The sequence below is a fragment of the Notolepis coatsorum genome (genome assembly GCF_963971535.1).
Source record: "Notolepis coatsorum genome assembly, chromosome: 14".
In the NCBI taxonomy this organism is placed as follows: Eukaryota; Metazoa; Chordata; class Actinopteri; order Aulopiformes; family Paralepididae; genus Notolepis; species Notolepis coatsorum.
Window position 1 is genome coordinate 6,681,192 of NC_140178.1, and position 22,129 is coordinate 6,703,320.

General features: G+C 42.7%; 1 protein-coding gene across 1 annotated transcript; it reads left to right on the forward strand.

Moving 5' to 3' along the window:
* Positions 1–1,524: 1,524 nt before the first annotated feature.
* On the forward strand, positions 1,525–20,896 carry LOC311239890 (carbonic anhydrase 4-like; the record flags this gene model as incomplete). Its single annotated transcript, XM_084328334.1, has 8 exons — positions 1,525–1,629; positions 15,496–15,568; positions 16,192–16,362; positions 17,746–17,894; positions 18,488–18,583; positions 18,717–18,795; positions 19,290–19,453; positions 20,681–20,896. The coding sequence occupies 8 exons, from the start codon at positions 1,525–1,527 to the stop codon at positions 20,894–20,896; spliced, it is 1,053 nt and encodes a 350-aa protein (XP_084184460.1).
* Between the last annotated feature and the right edge of the window lie 1,233 nt (positions 20,897–22,129).

Consider the following 22,129-nt stretch of genomic DNA (forward strand, 5'->3'; position numbering starts at 1 on the left):
AAAGCAGGAAGTAGTATAGGTAGTAGTGTGTGAAAGCAGGAAGTAGTGTAGGTAGTAGTGTGTGAAAGCAGGAAGTAGTGTAGGTAGTAGTGTGTGAAAGCAGGAAGTAGTGTATGTAGGTAGTAGTGTACCAAAGCGGGAAGTAGTGTAGGTAGTAGTGTGTGAAAGCAGGAAGTAGTGTAGGTAGTAGTGTACCAAAGCGGGAGGTAGTGTAGGTAGTAGTGTACCAAAGCAGGAAGTAGTGTAGGTAGTAGTGTACCAAAGCAGGAAGTAGTGTAGGTAGTAGTGTGTGAAAGCAGGAAGTAGTGTAGGTAGTAGTGTGTGAAAGCAGGAAGTAGTATAGGTAGTAGTGTGTGAAAGCAGGAAGTAGTGTAGGTAGTGACACTTAACCCCTAACTGCTCCCGATGAGCAGGTCGGCACCTTTGGCACGGTCGCCTCCGCCGTCGGTGTGTGAATGTGTGAGTGAACGGGTCAAATGTGAGGAACAGAACATTGTAAAGCGCTTTGGATAAAAGCTGTTATATAAAATGCACCGTTTACCATTTGCCATTTTAGTAGTGTATGAAATCAGGGGGTACTTAGCCTACTGTGCTTTTAAGAAATTTGTTAATTAATCTAAATGCTAATAACCTTATTTGTATATATTGTATTCAGTATTACTTCAGTCCCTGTGCCGCAAAATCGCCACGCTGTCCTGCATTTTGGTCAAACTACACGATGAAAAGCAGCAAACCATCGAATTATATTCCGGAAAGCATCCGTTTGAAAGTAAAACAGCCTGTGGAGAATAAGTTACTTCAATCTCTCTGCGAGCGCTCGAGGTTGATAGTATAAAACTGAGTAAGAACTGATATGATGAGCCAGGAGACGAAGGTATCCGTTACAAGGTTCAACTCCCTCTCTCTCTCTCTGCGAGCGCTCGAGGTTCAAATCCCTCTCTCTCTACGAGCCCTCGAGCCTCAAGGTTCAAATCCCTCTCTCTCTGCAAGCGCTCGAGGTTCAAATCCCTCTCTCTCTGCGAGCGCTCGAGGTTCAAATCCCTCTCTCTCTGCGAGCGCTCGAGGTTCAAACCCCTCTCTCTCTGCGAGCGCTCGAGGTTCAAATCCCTCTCTCTCTGCGAGCGCTCGAGGTTCAAATCCCTCTCTCTCTGCGAGCGCTGGAGGTTCAAATCCCTCACTCTCTGCGAGCGCTCGAGGTTCAAATCCCTCTCTCGCTGCGAGCGCTCAAGGTTCAAACCCCTCTCGCTGCGAGCGCTCGATGTTCAAACCCCTCTCTCGCTGCGAGCGCTCGAGGTTCAAACCCCTCACTCTCTGCGAGCGCTCGAGGTTCAAACCCCTCTCTCGCTGCGAGCGCTCGAGGTTCAAACCCCTCGCTTGAGAAAACGAAAACAAACAACGAACTAAACAGAAAATGACTTTCTGTTGCATCATGTTATTGGATGTGATTTGTATGGATGTATAACTGTATATCAGTTTTTATGGTCTACAATGTAATAACACACAAATCGTACCCCGAGGATACCCATGGATTCCCGTCCCAGGGTGGACCGGGGCCAGTCCTCCATAGCTTCAGGGAGAGCCGGTGGTTTGAGGCAGGGCCTCGTGGCTATCCCCAGAACCAGAGGAAATGTAAACGAGCTGCATTTATATGTCGCTTGTTTTTATCCAAAGCATTTTACAGCGTATGCCTCACATTCACCCGTTCACTCACACATGTATGTTCATGAGGCAGAATTGTTACAATAGCCGCACCAAAGTGACGTCATCAGACTACACCGCCCTCTAGTGCTTCTAGTTAGCGGTGCCCTGCCACACACACTGGAGAAGGTAAATGAAAGAGCTGGAAGACCGCTTCCTCAAATCAAGTTCATGAGGAAATACCAGAAGGTGAGAGTTTACTAGGGCTGTCAACGAATATTCTATATATTCAAATTAATAATTGACTTGTAAAAGAAAACATGCAACATCACTTTCATTGACAATGGACTGAACATTTTATCTGCAGGGCAATGATACGAGTTCAGAACCAACTCTGCCACAATAAGACAGTGATTTGCACTCTTAACCCTTTCACTGCCGCACTACCAAACGTTTAACCCTTTCACTGCGACATTACACAGAAGGTTAACCCCCCACAGTGTGATAGTAAAGGGTTAATCTTCTGTAGTGTGGCAGTGAAAGGGTTCATCTAAAAAGCCCTGTTTGGGAATACTTCGGATGTTGGCCACTAGAAGGAAACGTTGTGCAACCTTGATAGGTCATTTTATTTGTTTACATAGTGTGTGTGTGTGTGACGTGTGTGTGTGTGTGTGTGTGTGTGTGTGTGTGTGTGTGTGTGTGTGTGTGTGTGTGTGTGTGTGTGTGTGTGTCTGTGTGTGTGTGTATCTATGTTATTACATTTAGTAATTTAGCTGATGCTTTTATCCAAAGTGACTTAAAGGTTCTGCACAACAAGTCAGCAGGAAGGGAAGGGTACAACGCCGGCAGCTAAGCGTCAGTTAGATTGTTCGTCAAACAGTGTTGAGTGCAAAGTAGTATAGACATAGTAGGTAGTAATATAGGCAAGGTAGATTCCTAGGGCTGCACGATTTTGGGAAATAATCTAATTGTGATTCTTCTGACAGATATTGCGATTGCGATAACATTTGCGATTATCAAAAAAGCAGCCCCACAGAGGTTTATTGTAAAATGCGGCTTGCATCTGGCCTACGCGGTGGGTCTGTTCGAGACACCGAGCCTGAAAATGTTTCTTTTTACCTGGGAATCAATACCGGTACCCAACGGTACCTTTTTTTCTGTACTTTACTTTCCAACAACACAATCTAAAACCCCTTACCTCCCTCTCCCAAACCGTTCCTACAACAATAACAACAACTTGCAAAGGAGATCTTGTATCTCAATGGGACTTCCTGGTTAAATAAAAAAAATAATAAAAAAATTGCGATTTGCTAATTGCATCATTTAAAATCGCGATTTCGATTTAAAATCGATTAATCGTTCATCCCTAGTGTGTACTACTGTGTAGTGTGCACTTCATTTAGCAGCAGGTAATGCATAAAGTTACAACAACAGAGACGGCAGTAAAACTGTAAATACTACAAGGACAGCTAGCCTGCCTTCCTGCTGCAGATCAGACTGTTTCTCAATCTTTCAACTAGACTCAGGGCAGGGAATTGATTGATTGAAAATGTTATTAACAGATTGCAGAATGGGGCGCCCCAGTGGCGAACCACATAGCGCGCTCAGCCGCGACACGGCCGACCCGGGTTCGACTCCCGAACCCGTCGTTATTTGCCGAATGTCTTCCCCCCACTCTGTCTCCCATTCCTCCTCTGTCTCTCTCTACTGGACTGCCCAGTAGAAATAAAACGATAAAACGCCAAAAAATAAATCTTTAAAACAGATTGCAGAATGGGTACAATACAGTACGGCTCAATACACACAATTATTAAGGGGATGCAGACCAGAGAAAAACTTTCGTCTTGTTTACATCAGGGTCCCCCATTTTCAATTCATAATGAATTGTAAAGTAAGGGTGCAATTAGCACCGTGCAATCCATTCTTTGTGGATCCCTCCCTGAGTCTTTTCTCTCTGGCAGTGTCCTAATGCTTTGTCTCCTCATTGTCTGCCCCGTGATCACAATCCAGTCACCGAGTCTTTGTCTCGTATTCTGAACGGCTGCTATGTGTATAATAAGGACATGTCCATTGTTACGGACATAATGTTTCAAGTTTCAAGTTTGTCAATTATTTGTCACAACAAAATACAGAATACTTTATGATGAAATGCTTGTTTCTGTATGAGCCCCTGAGAGTGTGCTACATACAGTAAAAAAAAACAACGCAAGTAAAAAAATAAATAATAATAATAATAATCATTTATTAAGAAGTAAGTAAAAAGTAAGTAAAGGAATGTTCAGTCAATATGTATACAATACAGAGTAAATGAGTAACAGTGAGGTACAATGCAGAAATGAGATGAGGTACAAAACTTAGGGTATAGGGTGCAAATGAGGTATGAATGTCGTGCAAATCTCTTTAACACTTTGGCTGCCGGAAAACGCCTAAACACGTCATTCCCGGCCATGCTCAAGTTGCCGAAGACGCTTTACAGCGTCTTTAGTATCAATATTTAAAAAATCTGGGATCGGATTCATATTTCCCCTCCGCTGGCCTGAGATCCACCAGGAGGACCCACTGAGCTCTCTGGCGGTTCAGGAGCGCCATCTGGTGGCCGATCGGCGCAATCGCTTAACAGGAAGTGCCATAGAGGTTGTGCTGGTCGGCCGTATTACTTCCGGGCACTCGCTAATAGGTCCCGGGACTCGATCTCGACACACTACATAGCGATTGATTGCCAATAACTCGATAAACAACATGATTTGGACGTATATACCATTATACAAGCTGGAGATGGACCGGGTAAATCGACATCCCATAATGGTAAAATTTCTACTCTACGATGATCGCCCAACGGCGCGCGGAGACTGGGGTGAGTTTTAGCGTGTAAAGTTACCGTCTTCGATACTAACTGCTATTATCAACATTTGACCCACATTAGATGATTGGTATAACGCTGCCCACGGAATTATAAACGCCCCCTAGCCCATCCGGTCAACATCAGATGACGTGTAGTAACTTCTAGAAGTACGTCTAGTTGGAATTTTTTATATCGCGCTGATTGCCATAAAACTGTATTGCATCATCAATATAATGTATTTGGGGCTATAGATCACGTTCTGGAGAAAGCTGCAGAAAGAGATGAAAACATACTTATACATTAGACCATACTTTACTATGAATATGTGAATGAAAAAGTTTAACGTTGCTACACAATGAACAATACATATAGGACTTTGAATGGGCCCTAATAATGGCAATGTAGCAATAGAATTTAAAAAGTTATAGCCCTGCAAAGAAGGGGACTTTCTCTATAGACAAATAGAGCCGGCAACCTACGGTTGATAATGAATTTAACCCATGGCAGCCAAAGTGTTAATAATAGATCAACATAAAGTGTGTTAGAGTGTCTAAAGTGTTTGTTTAAAGTGAGTGTGTACATGTGGATGTGTGTGTGCAGTGAGTGTAGATGATGGGTTGTTACATAGTGTCACTGTCAGATTGTCATTGTCATTGAGCATCCTGGTGGCCCGGGGATATTTTTCATTTCATTTCAACCTTTATTTAAATCGTAAGCATCCGAGGTTTCCCTCATTTACAGAAACGACGATATGGGGATAGAAGCTCCTTCTGAGTCATGCCAGATCAAGTTGAAGTTCAAGTTTTGTTTTATTATTACATGTACATTACAGTGAAATGCTCGGTTCTGTATGACCCCCCTGTTGTTAAAATGTGCCATCTTTTGTTAGAATTCTTGTGTTTCAACTACTATGTTCAAACTGTGTAATACTGACTAATACTATGGTGTATTTTCAAACGTTACAGCTAAATAAACCAGATGTGGTTGTTGTTGTTGTTGTTGTTGTTGTTGTTGATGAGGACAGTATAGAGGTCACCGTTTTAGAAGTAGGATGTACTTTTGATTACAGTCTGGAAGAGGCATTTCTTCTTACCAAGGTTTTAAAGTACCAACTGTTCAAGGATGCTGTTGCACGGCTAAGTGATGTCCATAGATTAGCAGTGAGGGGCTGCGGATGACAGGAGTGTCAGAGCCAAAAGCTAAGCACTGGCAGAGTTCTGCTCTATATCTGTGATGACTGGCAGTCGCCACGCTGCTTCCTGTATCCATTAGCCCTTTTCGTGACTGTGACGCACGCCAACAAGGTTTGGCCGAGTGGATCCACAGTCCCTTGCTCCTCAATAGGAAACCAACCTAGATTTACCATGAAGGACTGGTCCTACCCGAACCGTTCGTTATACAAGTATCACAGAGACATTTCAAAGCGGGTACTCACATTTGCACGAGGGTCTTGGACAGATAATTGCAATGGTTTGAAAGCTCGGGGTTGCTAATAAACATTTTAAATAATTTTTATAAACTGGTCAACACTGGTCAACACAGCTTTATTTCCGGCATTGGGTGCCTGGTGTGCATGCGCTGTGATAATTAACCATTGCGATTATCTGTCCAAGACCCTCGTGAAACTGTGAGTACCTTTGACATGTCTCTGTGATACTTGTATAACGAACGGTTCGGGTAGGACCAGTCCTTCATGGTAAATCTAGGTTGGTTTCCTATTGAGGAGCAAGTGACTGTGGATTCACTCTCGGCCAAACCTTGTTGGCGTGCGTCCAGGGGAGGAAATTAGGCCACTTTACTCGCCAAATGCGAGTATTTTTTACGTTTGGCGAGTAATTCATGAAGAGCACTCGCCAGTCTGGCGAGTACTAGTAATTACAAAACAAAACAAAAAAATCATTCTGCAATCTGCTGATTCGCTCACTGGCACAAGCCGAACTCTGACTCCCCCCTTGATTCCTCCCATTTGCGCCTCATAATAATCCAACCATAACCAATGAACATCATCGTTGTACAGATGCGCTCTAAGCTCCTCCAATGAACACTCATTTTCTAGAAGATGCCGGCCATCTAGGGGAAGTGGACAGATCACTGCGCGCGGACCTACAGACTCCTGCCACCGGCTTGACAACGTAGACAAACTTAGACAAAAACACATCAGTGGATGAAAATAATTGCATGTAGAGTCGTCGCTTTCGGATATCGGTGCGGTCTGACATGGGGGCGAACAACAGCACACGACACGTCTCCTTCGAGTCGGATGAGAATGACAAGTCAACCAGCATTAGCCGGCTAGCTACCTAGCATGTAACAAGCTACCATAACACGCGTTCAACATAGTGGACTATACTGAGCGGCTTTGCTTAAATGCAGCCGAGTGACATTTTATTATTACCGGGTTTCCCCCCATATCACCACTCGCCCATATGCCCTTCACAACGGTGATGTTGTCATACTTGGCATTCAGAATACACCTGCTGAACCCCTAGCGTTGTCGATTCGGTTCCAATGTATTGTCATCTTACAGCACAAGTACAGTACAACCAGAATACATTTGGCATACAACCAGAGTGCAAATGTAACAAGTCAAGTTGTTTTATTTAGCTATTACATTACAGTGAAATGCTTGGTTCTTTCACTGCCCAACTCAGTCCAACCTAGACCAGCCCAACCCAGTCCAACCTAGTCCAGCCCAGCCCAGCCCAGCATCTTTCACTGACTAGTTCAGCCCAACCCAGTCCAGAATAGTTCCCTCTTTCATGTTAATATGTGATATCCTAATATTTTGAAGAGTAGAGACAGTGTGATTAATACATGTTGTATGCTAATATTGTGAAGAGTAGAGACTGTTATTAATGTTTTATGCTAATAAATATTTTAAAGAGTAGAGACACGGTGTGATTTTTACTATGATTGAAAATCTATTTAGACGAAGACGTACAAAGAAGTAATTATCACAATTAGCGATTCTTTTTGGCTGGTAAAAAATCAGTTTGGCTGGTAAAAAAAATCAGATACTCGCCAGTTGGCTGGTAAGCCAAAAAGTTTGTTTCCTCCCCTGCGTGCGTCACAGTCACGAAAGGGGCTATGTATCCATAGACTCAGACTAGATACATATGACGTTTTGAGAATCCAAGATGTGTTTATGCAGCTATTATTGTTTTTGTTCAATAACTTTTGGCTAAAATGTGAACACAAATAAATATGTTAAAGTGTGTGTGTGTGTGTGTGTGTGTGTGTGTGTGTGTGTGTGTGTGTGTGTGTGTGTGTGTGTGTGTGTGTGTGTGTGTGTGTGATGAGATATGTAGGCTAAATGTATGGTACACACACACATATGTAGGCCACATGACCTTTACTATCTGACATCTGTACGACGTATAGCCTAATTATATTTGTTATAGAAATATGATCAACATTTGCACACGTATACCCGGATAACTGATTATCTGCCCATATCCCAATGAACATTAAGTGAATATTATCCATTATATTGTAAGTGTGTACGCCATTGCATCGCTGTAATAATAGTTGTGCCAACAATGTTACACTGTCCCCTTCTGGTATAATAATCAAGTCATTCATATCTTTCCAAATGCATTCCCTCACTTTTTCCTATTTCATTAATCCCTGAAGAGTGAAATTGACTTGACCTGAGTGATCTGTTTGGAGTCAGTCACCACAGCTCGACACAAATCAACGCTGTGGTGTCCAGAGACGCACAGATAAGTGTACAGTACCAATGGACAGTTTCTACGTCAAATGTATACACTCTCTTTTCTGGACTCTTTTTGTATCACAAACAGTACTGTATTTGCAAATCTGGTATGTCATAAATGTATAGATGTAGCAGTACTAAGATAAGATAAGATATTCCTTTATTGATCCCCTTGGGGAAATTCAGGCATCATAGCAGCGTGGGGGAAGGGGGGGGGGGGTGGGGGTACAGGTAGTAAAAACAACACAAGCAGTGTAAACAAATAGGTCAATATAATTTACTATCTAACTAGCTGAAAAAAAATATGCACAGTATTCACAGTGTCACATAAGGTGCAGTATGCATGAGGTAGTGTTATAATTACTATCTACTGAGTATACTACCTACTGTCTATCTGTATGTCGTGTATGTCATATGATGAATTGAAAATGGGGGACCCTGATGTAAACAAGACGAAAGTCTTTCTCTGGTCTGCATCCCCCTTAACAATTGTGTGTATTGACTGAGCCGTACTGTACTGTACCCATTCTGCAATCTGTTAATAAAGTTTTCAATCAATCAATCAAATAAGGCTCGATCACAAAGACATAGCACGGCAGAAGTGAGCAAATATGAGCAAAAAAAAAACTTGATCATCGTGACAGGATTGCGTAAAGATGGCTTGTTGGAGCAACGGGAAATAAAATAATATACAACACATCATTTCAAGACGCGCGTCTTTCTTTCTACTTTCTCCTTGAGCGTCTGTCCCTGTGCGCGTGTGTGTCGCGCGTGCATGAAAGCCCTTTTTTTATTAATTTTTTTATAATTCATAATTCCTTGTGTTTTATTATTATAATTCAGCCCGTGTTAAGAAGATCCCGACCACCTGGCTGCGATAGAAGAGAGGGAGGGAGAGAGAGAGAGAGAAAATGTCTTCTTGGACGATGTCGACTATTTATGTTCTTCTCTGAAATAACCCATTTCACATGACCTACTATGAATACTTCCAGACTATCGAGTTTGTTAACTCGTTGTTAAATCAACATAGTGTTGTTGGTTTTGGTGAACTCTTTTGAGAAGGTAAAATATGGTGAACTTACCAGTTTGGTGTCTTATTGTTATTCTAGGCGTCGGCCTGCAGCTACAGTAGTTCAGTCCAGATGCAGGATGTGGTGACGTCACGAGTCTGAGGGGGGGGGGGGGGGTGAGAAACCAAAGTAATTCTTCCAAGTCTGTGCTTCTTTTAGTAGTGAAGATATAATAACAAATAATAATGCAAACACTGGACTGAATAGGCTTTAACCGTTGCAAGCCTGTTTTATGATTAAATGTAGCCTGATTATTAAGCCCTCACCCAACCCCACCCCACCAACCTCCTCCAATGTACAGTTTCTACGCCAAATGTATATACACTCCTTTTCTGGACACTTTTGTATCACAAACAGTACTGTATTTGCAAATCTGATATGTCATAAATGTATAGATGTAGCAGTACTGTCTATCTGTATGTCATGTATGTCATATATGTTATGATGAATTGAAAATGGGGGACCCTGATGTAAACAAGACGAAAGTCTTTCTCTGGTCTGCATCCCCTTAACAATTGTATGTATTGAGATGTACTGTACTGTACCCATTCTGCAATCTGTTAATAAACTTTTCAATCAATCAATCAAGAGCAATTGCATACATAATATGGTTTTGTTATATTATAGACACAATAAATAAGAATAAACTAAAGTGAACCTTCAGCTTCAGAGTCAAGTGTGTGTGTGTGTGTGTGTGTGTGTGTGTGTGTGTGTGTGTGTGTGTGTGCGTGTGTGTGTGCGCGTGTGTGTGTGCGCGTGTGTGTGTGACGTGTGTGTGTGTGTGTGTGTAGTGGTGGGTAGCTAAGCACAGTCGGCAAGGTGCTGTTGTTTAGTTTAGTTTAGTTTATTCGGATCCCCACTAGCCATTGCCACAGGCATAGGCTAGTATTACTGGGGTCCACACAAATCAATACAATACAATACAATCAATACAATACAATAAAACAACACTCTCAAAGAACACCTACGGGAGACTGCAATTCAAAACTGGCCCCTACAAATGTCCTAACCCAGTTGTACAATAAAGACCAAGCATGGCTTTGTCAGTATTCCAATGTACAGCCCCACCCAACCCCACCCCACCTACCCAACCTCCTCCAATGTACAGTTTCCATGTCAAATGTATGTCAGTATTCCAATGTACAGTGTCCCCCCCCCCCTACCCAACCCCCCCCCCCCCCCCCCCCCCCCCACCTCCAATGTACAGCCCCACCCCACCTACCCAACCTCCCCCAATGCACAGTTTCTATGTCAAATGTATATACTCTTCTTCTGGATTTTTTTAGTATCACAAACAGTACTGTATTTGAAAATCTGGTATGTCATAAATGTATAGATGTAGCAGTACTGTCTATCTGTATGTCATGTGTGGCATATGATGAATTGAAAATGGGGGACCCTGATGGAAACAAGACGAAAGTCTTTCTCAGGTCTGCATCCTCTTAACAATTGTATGTATTGAGCTGTACTGTACTGTACCCATTCTGCAATCTGTTAATAAACTTTTCAATCAATCAATCAATCAAACAATACACCTCAATAACACATACAAATATTATATAATAAAATATCTAAGTTCACCAATCACACATACCCATCTACTCAATCATGTTTCAAGGCATATATGTTCACTTAAAGTACAACAATACATCTCAATACAAACGTGTTTAGTCCCTTGTTTGAGCCGAATCTGGGTTTAACATGATTTGTGGAGCTCCCTCTGGTGTTGTGGTCGTGGTATTCACTGATGATGGTGCACCGCATCACAGTCACCAAAGGGGCTACCTGCTCCTCTGACATTGCGCCACTGAATGATGTTTCCTGCAGTGATTTAATATATACTAACTAGACTATCGTTTCGTTTTCTCGAGATCTCAAGAAAATGATCCCGTTATCACAAGAAAACAAATTAAATTAACTCGTTATCACGGGAAAACAAAGTAAATTAAATGTATGAAAGTGGCCTCTTAGGGCTTCAGTACTGTAAGCAGTTATGTATATACGTATATACAATGTATATACACTCCTTTTCTGGACACTTTTGTATCACAAACAGTACTGTTTTTGCAAATCTGATATGTCATAAATGTATAGATGTAGCAGTACTGTCTATCTGTATGTCATGTATGTCATATATGTTATGATGAATTGAAAATGGGGGACCCTGGTGGAAACAAGACGAAAGTCTTTCTCTGGTCTGCATCCCCTTAACAATTGTATGTATTGAGATGTACTGTACTGTACCCATTCTGCAATCTGTTAATAAACTTTTCAATCAATCAATCAAAGCCTTTTCTTCTTTGTTAAAATCAGTGGTCTACATGTTCAAATAATAGCTCTACATTCTGACCGCCATCATCAGAAAATAAATGTCCTGGTATCCCGTTCCCACTTCACACAGAGAAGTTGCAGAGCAGGATATCTTCATCTCTGGTCAGAAATTACAGGTAGTATCAGAATACAAGTACTTAGGAGTACACATTGACCCAAACATTAGTTTAAAAAATCACAAAAAGTCTGCAATAAGGTTAAGTTCAGCTTATCAAACTTCAGATACATCAGAAAAAAGGCAGCAAAGCTATACCTTCACTCAATGGTTCTTTCCCACATTACACTGTTTGATAACCTGGTCCAATTCACATTCCACCATTCTGAAACCACTTCAATCACTATACAAACAATTAAGCAATACAAATTCTAGACAAGAAACCATTCAGGTACCATCACTGTCAAATTCTAAAAAAATATAATCTACTCAATTGGGAAAACCTGATTCTTTATCAAAACGTCTGTCTAGTTTTTAAAATAAAGTGCGGATTGCCTCCTCCTCCTTTGTCTGGTTTCATCAACCTCAAGTCTGCCTCAACCAGGAACACTAGAGGTGCGGCAATGGGGGACTGTAGGCTTACAATCCCTTTAAAAAAAGTGCATTTGGCCAGGCGGTCTTTTCATATAGAGCATCCCACCAATGGAGCTCAATACCTCAAACAATTAGAGTGTCCACATCATATCACTCATTCAAGTGCAGGGTTAGGGAATGGCTCATTGAAAACCAGAATTGTCAACACTGAGGCGTCTGTGTGTGTGTGTGTGTGTGTGTGTGTGTGTGTGTGTGTGTGTGTGTGTGTGTGTGTGTGTGTGTGTGTGTGTGTGTGTGTGGATATGGTGCGTTTGTCTATGTCTGGGTCTTCTAATATGTCATGATGTGCTCTGTCCTTGTGTCCATGACTGTATTGTGCCCTGTATCCCTATCGTATGTTCTATGTGCTTTTGTTGTGTTTTTATTCTAATGTTATTTATAAATGGATTTTATTCTGTTTTTATTGCTAACCCTTTTTCACAGGATTTTAGCCTGTACCTTCTGGCAGGGGGACTGCCAATGGAAATGAGCCTTTTGGCTAAAACTGGGTGCATTTACATTTGTAAAATGTTTTATTAATGTACGCTGTCCCCCTTGATCAAATAAAGTAAACCTAAACCTAAACTGCATACAATCAGGAGAGAGAGAAATAAGAAATAAAAACGGATAGTATGTGCTTGAAATAAGTAAAATAATCTGCCAGCTAATTTGGCTTGGCAAGATTTCTTGAAATAAGAAAAAAAATATCTAGGGTTCTTTATCTTGATTGGATGAAGTGGGAAGGGATACTATAAAATGTATTTTGTGTTTACTGCAGAGTGGAGGGACAGAGAGCGACCCATGTTACTGAGTGACCAACCACTCTACTCTATATCAGTGATGACTGTCAGAATGTAGAGCTACTTATTTTAATAAACAAATACCACTTACAGCACATGTTATATCAAGTGTAAATGGGATCAAAGAGGAATGAGTACATTTTTCTTCTCCAAAAGGACTGAGTTTAGTTTGTTTAAAAGGGACTATAATGTGAAAACACCCTTCAAGAAGTCTGTATTTGTCATGCAGATTAACGAGATGGGCGACAAACAACATTGAGATAGAAACTGGGCCAGTTTAGTTCCGTCGAAAACCAGTCTGCTCTCCAGATGCCAACTGAAACAAAGCATGTTATTGACCAACAGCTGACTCCGGTGTGGCTACTGCCTCGTTAGTCGACAATGGTCGACATCTTGGCTCAAACCGGTAAGTCGTGAGGGGGTGGGGGGGGGGGGGGGGAAACTGTACATTGGAGGTGGTTGGGTGGGTGGGGTAGGCGGGGTAATCTACACCTACACAATGCAGTAATGGTTCAACCCCTTTCGGTCCCGACAAGGTATTTGTGTTACACAACCTGAACCCGTGTTTGATCCCTTTGGGAGGAGATATATTCAAACAGAGAAAAGGTCAGTAGAGGCGTGTCTTTCTGGGCCTAATAAAAAGGAGGAGGAGGAGAACACAGGTCCAAGAAGAAGAAGAAGAAGAAGGAGAACACAGGTGTGAACAGATCAACTCAGAAGGTAAGACATGAAACTTTCAGGAACTTTTGCAGCCAATTTTTGTAGGTCAGGTAATGTTACCAAAAGAATATTTGACAGACACATTTAATGACTTACAAGGGACTGTTTTTGTTGTTGTTTGTCTTCAATCATGCTACTTGGCTGTGTTCACTGTGTTCTCAGTCTTGTACTGGTGTTGTTTGTGGATAATTGAGCTTTGAATTATTGGTGATTAATTATTGGTTCCCATCACAGTCAGGACAGCTGAAACGACGACAGTCAGAACAGCTGAAACCACCACAGTCAGGACAGACAGCTGAAACCATCACAGTCAGGACAGCTGAAACCACCACAGTCAGGACAGACAGCTGAACCCATCACAGTCAGGACAGCTGAAACCACCACAGTCAGGACAGACAGCTGAAACCATCACAGTCAGGACAGACAGCTGAAACCATCATTATTGGTTCCCATCACAGTTAGAACAGCTGAAACCACCACAGTCAGGACAGACAGCTGAAACCATCATTATTGGTTCCCATCACAGTCAGGACAGCTGAAACCACCACAGTCAGGACAGCTGAAACCATCACAGTCAGGACAGCTGAAACCACCACAGTCAGGACAGCTGAAACCATCACAGTCAGGACAGCTGAAACCACCACAGTCAGGACAGCTGAAACCATCACAGTCAGGACAGACAGCTGAAACCATCATTATTGGTTCCCATCACAGTCAGGACAGCTGAAACCATCACAGTCAGGACAGCTGAAACCATCACAGTCAGGACAGACAGCTGAAACCACCACAGTCAGGACAGACAGCTGAAACCACCACAGTCAGGACAGCTGAAACCATCACAGTCAGGACAGCTGAAACCATCACAGTCAGGACAGACAGCTGAAACCATCACAGTCAGGACAGACAGCTGAAACCACCACAGTCAGGACAGACAGCTGAAACCACCACAGTCAGGACAGACAGCTGAAACCACCACAGTCAGGACAGCTGAAACCACCACAGTCAGGACAGCTGAAACCCGGCCAATTTTTCAACTAAAAACACACCTCTTCCAAACATATCTGGTAAAAAACCCATAATTGTACTATTATATAATACCCTACTACTATGCTTCTATACTTATACTACTACTTCTCATGGTAATTGTGTCTATGCTACTATGCACTCAACACTGTAGCACTCAAGTTCAACATTGTTTGACTCTTTGGATAAACGTGTTCAGCTAAGTGACTAAATGCAAGTCTCTTTGGATAAACGTGTTCAGCTAAATGACTAAATGTAAGTCTCTTTGGATAAAAGCATTCAGCTAAGTGATTAAATGTAAGTCTCTTTGGATAAACATGTTCAGCTAAGTGACTAAATGTAAGTCTCTTTGGATAAACGTGTTCAGCTAAATTACTAAATGTAAGTCTCTTTGGATAAAAGCATTCAGCTAAATGACTAAATGTAAGTCTCTTTGGATAAACGTGTTCAGATAAGTCACTAAATGTAAGTCTCTTTGGATAAACATGTTCAGCTAAGTGACTAAATGTAAGTCTCTTTGGATAAAAGCATTCAGCTAAATGACTAAATGTAAGTCTCTTTGGATAAACACGTTCAGCTAAGTGACTAAATGTAAGTCTCTTTGGATAAACATGTTCAGCTAAGTGACTAAATGTAAGTCTCTTTGGATAAACACGTTCAGCTAAGTGACTAAATGTAAGTCTCTTTGGATAAACGTGTTCAGCTAAGTCACTAAATGTAAATAATTCACCGGATTCCATTTGTAAGCAGCCTCTTCTCTTGTGATCTCTTTGCCTCCTTCTCTCCAGATGAATCCACTCGTCGTTGCGTTTGTGTTGTGTGCCCTCAGCGCCATGGCGCACGGTTCTGCAGAAGACATAGGTAGGTAATAATGGAACCACTAACGGTTCCTACTCATTCATCCATGTTGGAAGACAATGTCACATTGAAGTGAGTGAGAAACACAGTAATGACGATGCCTCTCCTTCCCCACAGACTGGTGTTACCATGAGACAAACTGCAGTAAGTACCTTTACCTGCTTTCTTTGTTTAAAGGACCACGGCAACTTTATGGTCTGTATCCACTTCCATTTATTGTGCTAAGCTAGGCTAGCTGGTTTGTATCCACTTGCATTCATTGTGCTAAGCTAGGCTAGCTGGTTTGTATCCACTTGCATTCATTGTGCTAAGCTAGGCTAGCTTGCCTGTTCTGTTTCCATTCATTGCGCTAAGCTAGGCTAGCTTTCAGCAGGATATCTTTCTACTGAACGCACAGAGAGGAAACCGGTTTCTATCTTCTTGTCTGACTCTGGAGAAGACGATAAGATAATTTCCCATAATGTTGGCGCATTCCACTTTAAACACTCACTTTTAACATTCACTTTAGACACTTTAAAAACATTTTAACACTCCATCATATAATATCTATGTATTACTAAACGATTTGCACTACATCTCTACCTCATTTTAGTACTTAATTTTTATATTGTATATTTTGTATCCAGGTGACAGCCACTGGCCCACTATCGCCCCAGACCATTGCAATGGTTCCAGACAGTCTCCCATCGACATCGTGTCGGCTAATGCCATCGAGGACTCTGCCCTCACTGCCTTCTCCTTCGTCAACTACGGCGACACCTCTGCCCTGTACGAGATCGAGAACACCGGCACGACAGGTGAGCAACGATGGGGACCCTATATTGAGAAAGGATATGGACCCTGTATTGAGAAAGGATAGGGACCCTGTATTGAGAAAGGATAGGGACCCTGTATTGAGAAAGGATAGGGACCCTGTATTGAGAAAGGATAGGGACCCTGTATTGAGAAAGGATAGGGACCCTGTATTGAGAAAGGATAGGGACCCTGTATTGAGAAAGGATATGGACCCTGTATTGATAAACTAGAGGGAACCTGTATTGAGAAACGATAGTATTCAGTCGCATAAAGAGGAACAAAAATAAACAGGATAATTAGTACTAATTTAGAAAAACGCCATCAGACTCTGTTTGTTTGTAAAGAGTTTCTAGTTTGAGGAGAAACAGGATTCCTTTCACTCGAGTCTCCAGTCAGTCTGGGTGTAGTTTGTGTTCAGTGCATCACCTCCATCCCAACAAGAAGACCCCCTGGAGACCCCTGTCCTAGAGGGCCTCTCTCCCAGTCCAGACCCCTGACCTAGACTAGAGGACCTCTCTCCCAGTCCAGACCCCTGACCTAGAGGACCTCTCTCCCAGTCCAGACCCCTGACCTAGAGGACCTCTCTCCCAGTCCAGACCCCTGACCTAGAGGACCTCTCTCCCAGTCCAGACCCCTGACCTAGAGGACCTCTCTCCCAGTCCAGACCCCTGACCTAGAGGGCCTCTCTCCCAGTCCAGACCCCTGACCTAGAGGACCTCTCTATGTAGAGGACAGTTTAGCAGTTATGAATAGAGGGCGGTTTAGCAGTTATGAATAGAGGACAGTTTAGCAGTTATGAATAGAGGACAGTTTAGCAGTTATGAATAGAGGGACATTTAGTTTGACGAATTGTGCACCATGACAATTCGACGAAAGGTCATAAACCTGGATTTGAACTAGGCGTAAGCTCAGGGGGGACCGTGCTTTCTCCGTTGTCGCCCCCAAAATGTGGAACGAGCTGCCGCTGCAGATTAGGCCTCATCACTGTCCCATTTCAAAGGCCTCCTTAAGACCCACCTTTTCTCTCTGTCTTTTGACACCATGTAGCGTATTGATTTTATGATCTTATTGTTTTATTGTGTTACTGTTGTATCGTTTTGTTACTGTGTCCTTTGCTTTTAAATACTTTTAAGTACTCTCATCTATTTAAATTTTTATTGTTGCCTATGTTTATCTTTTTTTTTTTTTTTTTTTTTTTTTGTACTCTTGTTCTTATATCTATTTTTTAGTGCTGCTTATCGTTTTTTAATACGCTCCCTCTGTACAGCACTGTGTGCCCCTGTGGCTGTTAAAGCGCTTTATAGATAAAGTTGGATTGGATTGAGCCCAGTAACGTCGCGGTACGTAGCTGAACCCCCACACCCTCTGTTTTGTTTGTCTTCCAGTCAAAGTGACTCTGAGGAGTGGCGTGCAGGTGTCCGGGGGGGGTCTGTCCGAGGCCTACGACAGCTTCTTCTTCCACCTGCACTGGGGCAACGGCTCTGAGGTGAAGGGGTCCGAGCACACGGTGAACGGCAAGCGCTACGCCATGGAGGTACGGGTTCAACCAGGGATCAGACTGGGTCTCTCTATACCTGTATCACTGGACATATTAATACTACAACTCTGTATATATGCATCTGATTAGCACAATTACTCAGTGGTACTATTTAATATAAATGGTAAATGGTGCATTTATATAGCAGCTTTTATCCAAAGCGCTTTACAATTTTGTTCCTTTGTACATTAGCTAACGTCAGGTACATTACTGCTCACAGGCCTCCAGGTCAAACCTGTTAGTCAGTTCCCTGAATTTTACCATCTGTCACAATATTACCATCTGTCACGATACAACCATCTGTCACGATATGACCAGCTGTCACGATATGACCATCTGTCACACTAAGGTCATCTGTCATGCTATGACCATCTGTCACGATATGACCATCTGTCACGATATGACCATCTGTCACGATATGACCATCTGCCACGATATGACCAGCTGTCACGATAAAACCATCTGTCACGATATGACCATCTGTCACGATAAAACAATTGAAAACAATAGAAAAAAGATGCAGGTGTGTTCAAAAAGGAGTCCAAAGTGAGCCCCAGATGTTCATTAACCCCCGCATCGCTTCCTCCCAGATGCACATCGGGAACCTCAAGTCGTCCTACGGTGGAAACTTATCGCTGGGCGTCGCCGACTCCACCGGGCTGGCTGGCCTCAGCTTCTTCATCGAGGTGAGGACACTGTGTGTGTGTGTGTGTGTGTGTGTGTGTGTGTGTGTGTGTGTGTGTGTGTGTGTGTGTGAGTGAGAGAGAGAACAGGGTACAATATACTCAAGCGCTAAACTTTGACTGCGTTTTTTGACAGGAAATGTCTGGAAATGCAACTAACTCACCTGCCAGTTGGAACACCTTGGCCTCCTACCTGAGCAACGTCACGCTGAAAGGTAAGAGGATGTTTCCATACGTCATCTTCTCCAACGAGAGTTGAATCATCTCCTATCAGGCTGTCTGTCTGCAGGTTCAACAAGTTAAATCATCTCCTATCAGGCTGTCTGTCTGCAGGTTCAACAAGTTAAATCATCTCCTATCAGGCTGTCTGTAGGTTCAACAAGTTAAATCATCTCCTATCAGGCTGTCTGTAGGTTCAACAAGTTAAATCATCTCCTACCAGGATGTCTGTAGGTTCAACAAGTTAAATCATCTCCTGTCTGTCTGCAGGGTTCAACAAGTTAAACCAAGACCTTTTAAGGCTTTAAATGGAGAATTATGAACGTAATACTTTTTAAGACTAGTTAACCCTTTCACTATCACACTACAGACGGTTAACCCTTTCACTATCACACTACAGACGGTTAACCGGTCTGTGTCTCTTCTTTGAGGACATGTGTCCGTGTCTCTTCGTCTCTGAGGAAGTGTGTCTGTGTCTCTTCGTCTTCAGGTCAGCACGCGTCCCTGCCAGCAGGCCTTTCACTGGACGATCTGCTAGAAGGAGTGGATCGTACCAAGTACTACCGCTACCTGGGCTCCTTGACCACCCCCACCTGCGACGAGGCTGTGGTTTGGACCGTGTTCAAGGAATCGATCAAAATCAGCAAAGATTTGGTGAGGTTTCATTTCATCATAGATGTTAGCTAGACTAAGACACCCACCCTGATACAAACACAGCTCTCACCACTAGACTAAGACAGCCACCCTGATACAAACACAGCTCTCACCACTTGACTAAGACACCCACCCTGATACAAACACAGCTCTCACCACTAGACTAAGACACCCACCCTGATACAAACACAGCTCTCACCACTAGACTAAGACACCCACCCTGATACAAACACAGCTCTCACCACTAGACTAAGACACCCACCCTGATACAAACACAGCTCTCACCACTAGACTAAGACACTCACCCTGATACAAACACAGTTCTCACCACTTGACTAAGACAGCCACCCTGATACAAACACAGCTCTCACCACTTGACTAAGACAGCCACCCTGATACAAACACAGCTCTCACCACTTGACTAAGACACCCACCCTGATACAAACACAGCTCTCACCACTAGACTAAGACACTCACCCTGATACAAACACAGTTCTCACCACTTGACTAAGACAGCCACCCTGATACAAACACAGCTCTCACCACTTGACTAAGACAGCCACCCTGATACAAACACAGCTCTCACCACTTGACTAAGACAGCCACCCTGATACAAACACAGCTCTCACCACTAGACTAAGACAGCCACCCTGATACAAACACAGCTCTAACCACTAGACTAAGACACCCACCCTGATACAAACACAGCTCTCACCACTTGACTAAGACACCCACCCTGATACAAACACAGCTTTCACCACTAGACTAAGACACCCACCCTGATACAAACACAGCTAACGGTTATGGTTAGGGTTTGGTATTATTAATTATTAATTAAAGGTAACAGTGTGGTTAGGGTTCTGGTTAGGGTTTGAGGGTTCTGGTTAATGTAACAGTGTGGTTCTGGTGTCTTGGTGTCTTGAAGCCCCAGGTTCGCTCTCCAGCAGGGGAACTCTGACGTTTTCTGAGAACGTAAAAAAGAATTATAATAATAATATGTAATATATGTACTTATTTGTAATATGTACACATTGTAAATGTTTTATAAAATACGTTGATATACTACTCAGTAGGCATGGCTATAACGTAGTTTTACTAGTTCATATTTACATGTTTGAAGTGAGATGGGGCTGTTGCTAGGTAACGTTTGTGAAGAAAAGGCTAACAGCGGCGCTGTCCCACAATCCTCTCTGTTTGCTAACCGCCTGACCTCTCCCCGGCCTCCAGATTGACCTCTTCAGCAGTCAGCTGCATGTCGGGAACGTGTCCTCCACACCACTGATGACCAACATCTTCCGGCGCGTCCAGCCCGCTCAGCCCGTCACCACCACCGTCACCACCAACACCACCGCCCCCACCCCCACCACCAGCTCTGGCTCCAGAGCCGGCTTCTCGCTGGGCCTCATCGTCCTGAGCCTGCTGCTGAAGACTGTCTCCACCTAGAGGCTGCTTTGAGGAGTGTCTCCAACTAGCAGACAAACACTCAACAAACACTCAACAAACACTCAACAAACACTCAACAAACACTCAACAAACACTCAACAAAGAAGAGATGGTGGCTTTGTGCCTAATTTAATTTAATTGGATGAAAGGTGGTATTTGTATTTGTATTGTATTTTGTATTTATTTATTAACACAGAGTTAAACAAAACTATAAAGTTGCCTACATTTGCATAAATAAAAAAATATTTGCATATTTCTCAGTAGCATACGTAACAGATCTCAGTAGTATACGTAAGAACGTTTCAGTAGCATACGTGACAGCTTTCAGTAGCATATGCGACAGTGTTTGTATATACGCACAAGCTTTTCACTAGCATACGTGACAGATTTCAATGGTATACGCAGAACTTTTTCAATAGCATACGTATGATTTAAGTGACGGTATATGGCCTAATCGGCCCCTCATATGTGTGTGTGTGTGTGTGTGTGAAGACACAGTTTATCAGCAATTGCATACATAATATGGTTTATAGACACAATAAATAAGAATAAACTAAAGTGAACCTTCAGCTTCAGAGTCGTGTGTGTGTGTGTGTGTGTGTGTAGTGGTGGGTGGTGCTGTTGTCACACATGTCAGGCTGAAAACATTGAAAAAGCACTTCACAGTAGGCTAACAAACACTGATGGGTTAGCTAACATCAAGCATAGTAAAATAGACAAAACAGACATTCTTGATGGTTAACTTTATAGTCCCTAGATGGGCGCTACACCAGAATGCTGCATGTAGTACTTAACATCAACAAGGATGAGCATGTCACCAATGCAAACCTGTATGGGGGGCCGCTAAGGTTGAGTGAGAAAGTAGCAGTCAGGAGAATTAAGCTGGCAGGTCACTGCCAGAGACACACTTGTGCTGTGGTGAGACCCAACACACAGGCATCGACAGCTGTAATGTGAATCACTACCCACCTTTAAAACCACTCTAAAAGAGCACCTACACCTACCTAATTGAAAACTAGCCCCCGTAAATGTCTAAACCCAACCCCCTCCAATGTACAGATAAACTCAGGATTTCAAGGTGCGTATTAATCACAAACTAAATTAACATTAAAAGGCGCGTATTAATCACAAAATAAATGAACATTAAAAGGCGTGTATTAATCACAAACTAAATGAACATTAAAAAGCGCTTATTAATCACAAAATAAATGTACATTAAAAGTGGCGTATTAA